At 35.1% G+C, this 8,036-nt stretch overlaps 1 protein-coding gene across 1 annotated transcript; it reads left to right on the top strand.

Moving 5' to 3' along the window:
* Positions 1 to 6,231: 6,231 nt before the first annotated feature.
* Positions 6,232 to 6,381, top strand: LOC132597819 (mitochondrial import receptor subunit TOM5 homolog). Its single transcript, XM_060304965.1, has one exon. It carries the CDS (start codon positions 6,232 to 6,234, stop codon positions 6,379 to 6,381), a length of 150 nt encoding a protein of 49 aa, XP_060160948.1.
* Positions 6,382 to 8,036: the final 1,655 nt, after the last annotated feature.

The following is an 8,036-nucleotide window of genomic DNA, read 5'->3' as shown; positions in this document are numbered from 1 at the left end:
AACTATTTTGTTACTATCTTGTATCCCTAGCACAGAGCTCCAGTGCTAAGCAAAAACAGGCATTTAAAAATATTGGCCAATTAAATGGATTTGATTAAACATATCACCTTGGGTGTGATGTAGACAATACTGTCCAGTAAAATATCACTACATTCAGAATGTAAAAATACATTCACTGTACCAGTATAATCCAGGGATTCAGGGAGCCATGACTCAAGAGATTCCATAATCTCCTCTTTTCAAACCCCGTTTTTAAAGTTATTCTATTTTGTCCCCTCCCTCCTTACTTTGCTTTCCTAACAAGGAGGTGTTTTCACTGTTAGGTGTACCTAGAACAGATGGAAAGTTTCATAGCTATAGGTAGGGCCTCCCCAGGTATATCTGCCCTGGTAGAGTCCCCATGAGGCCAGGGTCTGATACTCATATTTATAGGTAAAAAATATAAATTTACTGTGATAAGCTCTAGGGGACTGATTCAGCTCAATCAGCTAAAAGACCATTTGTTAATTTACAATGAGGAGTATTCCAGGAGCAAAAACAAAATTTATTTGCACTGGATCATACCTTCTTTATCCAGCAGGAAAATTTAATAGGAAAAACTTTTTTTAAGTTTTAGAAAACAGACATGTACTATAAACATAACAACTTATAAATACAAAGCATATATACCGAGTACTCTTATAAGCAAGTAATACTCGTAAAAGAATGATTCAGACTTCCATTTCAATGCATCCAGAATTGGTATTTGCTGTTCAGTGATCATTATAAATGGTTAGTAGATCATATATGTAATTGTCTTGCCTCCAGACCATAGAAAAGAAGAAGAATCTTTTAAAATTTATAACAATGCCAACTTTAACACTTCACATCTTGTTTCTAAATCTTAAAAACTTTTTTTCATCCAATAAATACTTACACTTCAGGCATTCTCTAGAAATGGATCCCTGCAGAGCTCTTGATATAAGCCCTGTAAAGACCACTAGTATGTGAAAGGAAGTCTATAAACATGCTAGTGATTCATCACTCTAAGTTACTGATACTCAAGCCTTGAACTGAGCCGAACCTCCAAGAAGCCACATATTTGTCCCAGAGAAATTTGAGTCCCTATAGAAACAGAGGGCCCTCAGCTGCTATGAAGTTTGTTTATAAGGAATAGTTATGTGAAGAATGTGTCAGCATCCTTTCTAAAATAAACTGGAAGATGCTGTATCTTATACTGTTCACTATCCCTGTACTATCACAAAGGTCTGAATTATCAGTCAATGAAATAAGAGTCTTCCTCAGCCTTAAGCTTTATTAATGATTAGCAGAGAATTCAAAACAATAATGCAAGCAGCACCAATATCTATGAGGCCCCATACGTCAGATGCAGCTCTTAGAATACTCATTTCTGCACCTGAGTTCATTTGGTTTCAGAGTTATGCTATCTAATTGGGTATCAGTCAAGCACAGGGGTCTCTTGAATTTATATACCTCATTAATCATACAGACCTGTTCTGGCTACATAATTAAATCCTATTCTTCAACACAGCAGCAGGAGCACGTAATTCCATAAATTTCAGATTTACTTAGAAGACTCAAACTAGATAAACCAGGTACACCCTTCTAAAAGGATTCCTGTTCCATAAGTCAATGTTTGCACAAGTTCAGGTCAATCTTCCCTCCAGCATCCCTGAGGACAGGAAACTAGTTACAGACCCACTGTTAAATCTTTTCTTCCCTATGCCTATATAAGGATCCTTCAGGTAAACTACTGAAAGAATTTAGCAATAGAAAAAATAGCTCTCTCTCTTAAAAAGAGTTCAAATAAATAAACAAATATCGATAAATAAAATAGAACTATTAATTCAAAAAAGATGTGCTTACTTTTAATTGACAATAGGAATTATATAACTCAATATAGCTCTCCTTTTTTGGCTTTAGCTGCTACAGTATCATGCCTTAAATAAGTACATAATCTTGAAACTATTTATATCCAAGCTTTTATATATAATTACCTTCAATCTCATATACCACATGATTTTTTTCCTATAGAAGTGAATCTTCTACCTCCTACACTTTTGGTAGGAATGTAAATTGGCGCATCCACTATGGAAAACAGTATGGAGTTTCCTTAAAAAACTAAAAATAGAACTACCATATGATACAGCAATCTCATTCCTGGGTATATATCTGGAAAACCAAAACTCTAATTCAAGAAGATACATGCACCCCAATGTTCACAGCAGCAGTATTTACAATAGCTGATGAGCCATCAACAGATGACTGGCTTAAGAAGATGTGAGATATATATATATAATGGAATATTACTCATCCATAAAAAAGAATGAAATATTGCCATTTTCAGCAACATGGATAGACCTAGAGAATATTACACTGAGTTAAGTAAGTCAGGCAGAGAAAGACAAATACTGTATGATATCACTTATATGTGGAATGTAAAAATAATACAAATGAAACTATATTCAAAACAGAAACAGATTCACAGACATAGAAAACAAATTTATGGTTACCAAAGGGGAAAGGGAGGGGGGAGAGATTAAATTAGGAGTATGGGATTAACAGATACAAACTACTATACATAAAATAGAAAAGCAACAAAGATTTACTGTATAGCACAGGGAATTATATTCAATATCTTCTAATACCCTATAATGGAAAATAATCTAAAAAACACACATATATACATGTATATATAAAACTAAATCACTTTGCTATATACCTGAAACTAACACAATATTGTAAATCAACTATACTTCAATAGAAAAAGGAAAAAGAGATGCATCTTCTATTTTAAGCAACCTCAAACAATTTTTGGAATAAATATATTCTAAATAGCTAAAAGTTGTATATTTATCTAGAATAAAATTTATAGTTAGCTTCCTATTTCTGAGAGCAATATTGCTTCTCTTCCACATCTGCCTCTTCACCCTCTTACACTTTCTTTTCACAAACTACCACTGATAAACATCATAGTCAAAGGTCATGCAACTTACTTCCTACTACTGGGTACTTTCCTTCCCTACCACCTTTCCCAAGGCGAAAGCTCTGAGTTAACTGCATCACCCTCACCCCACAAACCCAGGGGCCTTAATCAAACTGTTGTCTGTTCACTCTGAAATTCCAAAGTTCCTGGATGCGGGAGGGTTTGAGGAAACAGAAATTCTCATCCATGAGATTTGAATAACTGCTCATGGGGTAATGGCAGGATCACCATATTGAGAGGAGGAATAAGGAGTGAAGGCTATCAGGAGAAGAAACAGTGGAATAGGGCCTGTATTTTATGATTAGGCAAAGAGATTAAAAGGATATGCTCAGATTATTGAGAAGGGAAAAAAAGACCAAGATTCAACCAAGCATATAACTGTCTTTTTCTTGTATTTAGGTAGTTCAAGCATATTAGAATTCTAAAATATTAATATTAAAAGGACTTTAGAAATCATTTTATCCAGCCTCTTTATTCACAACCATTTAAGATCAAATTGGGAAGGGGAAAGACTGACTATAGTGGCAAAGCAAGTCTTCTTTTCCTTCCCTCTCTAAATCTCTTATTCTTCTTTTAAATTCTTTCTTTGCCTTACAGATTTTTGAGGTCAAATATTTTGTATTTTCTTTAATAGCTTTAAATGTTTTAGTCATAATTAAGAAAGCTTTTTCCATTTCTAGTTGATAGAGGAATTCACTTTCTCTGGTACATATATAGGGTTTTAATTTTCATTTTTAAAATATTCAGATATCTGATCAATCAGTGGAATTTATTCTGATGTATAGTTTGAGGCTAGAATCTAAATTTTATCTTTTTTCAATATTTCTCCAGTTGTTGAAAAATGTCTCTTTCCCCCAATGATTTAATATACATACATTGTCCTACATACTAGGGTCTAATTTTTAGTTTTCTATGTGTTCCCTTGGAATGTCAGGCAGTCCATTCATACACAGTCCACATTGTTTTAATTAGAGGCAATACAGTATGTTTTAATATCTATTACTTCTAGTCTCCTTACTTTCCATTGCCCTTTTTCTCCTGTGTTTTTTTCCCTCCATAGTAATTTGAGCTTCATTAATATTTTTCATATAAACTTTAGATTCAGTTTATCTAATTCTGTCTTTTTAAAAATTGGTATTTTTATTGGGGTTGTATATTATCTTGGATAGAATTAGCATCTTGATGATGTTTATTCTTTCTTTTTAAGAATATGGAATAGCTTTCCATGTGTTCAAATATAATGTACGTTTCATAAATATTTTAAGGCTTTCTCTATAACTTTTTCACATTTGTTAACTTTATACTTTCCTCTCCCATTTTTTAGTTATGTTATCTCTATTTACTCAGAACATTTAACATTTACATTCTAATCTTCCACCTTTACTCTCATCTTTATTTTACTCTTAGACATAATTAAATATATGCAACGATGCTCACTAGAAGGCCTTTGTTATTATCTCTCGATTGAACGAAGACTGTTCTCTGGCAGATTCCTGAGGAAAAGCCTGTGAGTGCAATATTCCGAGTTCTTACATGGTTAAAATGGGTTTGTCTATAGCTGTAAACACTGAAGGACTGCGTATAAAACCCCTGGCTCACACGTTCCCCCCTGAATGTCTTGAAAATATTACCCTACTTTTCTCTAACATTGTATGCTATTGTTGACAATTTTCAGTCTGAGTTTTGAGTTTCTGATTTCTGGTTGTCTTTTCCATCCTCAGTTACTTGTTTAATTATATTGGGTTCATTTTTCAGTATTGTGTTACAATTTTCCTTTATATTATGGCTTTTTCTCAAGGCAAGGCAATTATCATTATCTTACACAACTCTTCCATTTTCCTTTCCCATCTTTATTTTTTTATACAAGAAAATTGTGTTCCTCATCTCATTTAGAGCAGGATAAGAGATGATTCAGTATCAAAGTAAAAAGTTGCACAATTTTCCATTATTACTACATGGTAGGACTTCACCTCCCTTACAACTTCATTTTCTCTCCCTGGGACTCTCTCTTTGTTATCAAATCAACCCTCTGGCTGATTGTCCATTACCTATTTTCAATTATTCTTGTCAGTGCTATCTTCAGTAATGAGAAATGATGAGAAATTGAACATTTTTCCCTTGGAGAATATTACTTGGCCTTATCTTACTAGCTGAGCTCTACATATCCAATATCAATAACCTCAGTTTCTTCCCACATTCCCTAAGTTTTAAAGAAAAATTAGAATGCTGTAAATAAATGTGGTACCAGATGCACTCCAGCAAATGATAGCTCTTGGAATAGCATCTGAAATGACAATATGTACTCACTTGGAATTCAGAAATGAAAATGTCCCAGTGCCTTCCTTGCTTCATTACTGAAGGGAATCGGCCTTATACCACAGCAATCGCCTGTTCCCACCAGCTGACAATGAAATGAATACTCTGTAGGAGCTGAGATGATTGTGGCATTAAACTTAGCAGTCTCTCCATGATCCCGCAAGACTGCTACTGAATCTAAACTAAATCAGTTTTGAGAAGAGTCTGTACAGAACTTGTTCATCGTTTAAAATCTGGAGGGGAAATATGAGTAAAATCAAATGAGTTAGGAAAGAGATTATCAGCTAAGAGATAGCTCAGGGATCTGTTTTAGGTCAGGCGGAGGGAATAGGACAGAAACAACCAAATAGCGTGAGGAGAGTTGACATTATCCGCAAAAGCCCAAGAGACTGTTTTATTATTGTCATCAGTTGCAATGATGATGATAATAGTAGTGATCTGTTGTTCAGTGAACACAAAACACTGCAATAGCAACGGCACTGACTACAGAAAGAAAAACATGATACAGCTTCCCTGGCTGCTACGCTTGGCATCTAAATTACCCAGACTATGACCCAGAGCAGGGACACTTAGGGAATAGAGCAGATGCCTGAGATAGGGCAAGCATCTGACACAGCATGACATCGATAGAGATGATAGATTGGTCTTAGTCCTTTAATCTCCTGTTGGAAGGGTAATAAGTGACAGTTTAGTCCTAAGGGTATTAGGAGGTTAAGGAGCAAGGGGGGGTGATGAGGAACATATTAATATCTCTGGGTAAAACTTTCTGAATGTACCTCATTTAAGATTCACAACAATGCAATCAGTTAGATACTATGGTTTCTGTTCTACATAGGAAGTAACCGAGGTTTGAAGAAGTTAAAACCGTCCCAGCTTCAGGCAGAGAGAGAGAAGAACGCAGGCTTGAGGCCCAGCGAGGCAGAGCTGCAATGTTCTGTATTGAGAGCCTGGAGACGACACTGGACAAGGAGAGGAAATGGAAGATGCTCGAGGATGTGATCTCCCTACAGAACGTCCTCATCTACATGGTCCTGCTGGGAGTCACTTGCTTTATCCAAAAGAAATTGGACAGCATCTAAAGACTGGGCATTCTATTTGGATACGTGATACGAAGAACCTGATAACAGTTTCTACTTCTATCTGCAAATGAGACTCTTTGATGTCCACAGCTAAAATAGAAAACTATTTGTAAAGTGTGAAAAAACCTTCTGGTCATAGTGCGCCTTGCGTCCGTTATATTCAGCCTCCACGAATGGTGATATAAACCTTTCCTCCTTCACAGCTCCCTCCCAGAGGTGCAGGTCCGGTCCCTATTCTTTTGTCTCTGTTTTTTCTTTTTTCTTTTGCCCTGCCCAGGTACATGGGGAGTTTCTTGCCTTTTGGGAGGTCTGAGGTCTTCTGCCAGTGTTCAGTAGGTGTTCTGTAGGAGTTGTTCCACGTGTAGATGTATTTCTGATGTATTTGTGGGGAGGAAGGTGATCTCCGCGTCTTACTCTTCTGCCATCTTGAAGCTCCTCCTTGTTTATTTTTAATAATATTTTTTCCTTAAAGTTTTCTTTGCATGATGCTAATCTAAGTGTACCAATTTTCATTTAGTTAGAAATATCTTTTTCGATTCTTTGACTTTTAAATTTTCTTTATATGATACTAATATAAGTATACCAGCTTTTTGGGGGTGTGGTTAGGAATATCTTTTTCTATTCTTTGGTTTTCAGAATTTCTGGATCATTGTGTTTTAGATGTGTGTCTTATCCACAAGATATAACTGACTTGTGTATTTGTGTGTGTGTGTGTTGTTAAAACCATTCTGAGAAAAAGAAAATAACTGACCCAACAGGCCAGTTTTTCAACTGGAGCATTTATTCCATTTATGTCAATAATGGATATTGATATATTTAAATTCACTTCTGCAGTTTTGTTTTTGCTTTAAATGGTGCTTTTTTTCTCCTCTCTTGCTTTTTAAAAAAACCTTATTATGTTTTTTATTCCATCTCTTTTTCACTATAAGTTTGGAAATATATACCACATTCCTATTCTTAGAGTAGTTACCTTGAACTTTCTATCATGAGCACTTAGCTTCTTAAAGTCTGAAATCGGCGAATATCCGTATCATCTTCCCAAACAATGCAAATATCTTAGAACTCCAAACACATCTGAACTATCTGATATTGTTGTTGAGTATTTTAGTTCTTTGTGGTTTTCCTTTTATTCCACAATACAGTGGTGTTGTTGTTATTTTCTAGTCAATGTTTGTTAAGCAAATTCTTTGTTCCTTATGTCTTTGTTCATGTCAGATCATTCTTCTGAGATTACTCTTTTTCTGAAGTATAACTTTTAAAATTCCTTTAGTAAGGACTATTTGAGGACATTCTTTTACTCAGTTATAATTTTCTTACACAATTTTTTCTTGTACATTTATCAAAATCAAAAAAGTAACACAGATATGAGACCACTGCCTAATCTGTAGATCTTACTCAACCTTTGCCATTAATCCCAATAATGTCCATTATGTGCTCTTGTTCTCCTTTAAGTTGGAACTATTCTTGAGTCTTTTATTGTTTTTCACAAGCTTGCCATTTTTGAACAAAATAGGCCAGTTAGCCTAAAGAATGACTCTCAATTTGGGTTTGTCCAGTGGTTTCTCATAGTTAGATTCAGGTTATCACCTTTGGCAGCAATGATACAGAACTGACATTGTATTCTCCCTGCATCCTATCAGCAGACATATGGCTTT

Source organism: Globicephala melas, chromosome 9, assembly GCF_963455315.2.
Source record: "Globicephala melas chromosome 9, mGloMel1.2, whole genome shotgun sequence".
NCBI classification, from domain to species: Eukaryota; Metazoa; Chordata; class Mammalia; order Artiodactyla; family Delphinidae; genus Globicephala; species Globicephala melas.
The sequence above is the reverse complement of the archived record's forward strand: the minus strand, read 5'-3'. Positions and strand labels throughout refer to the sequence as shown.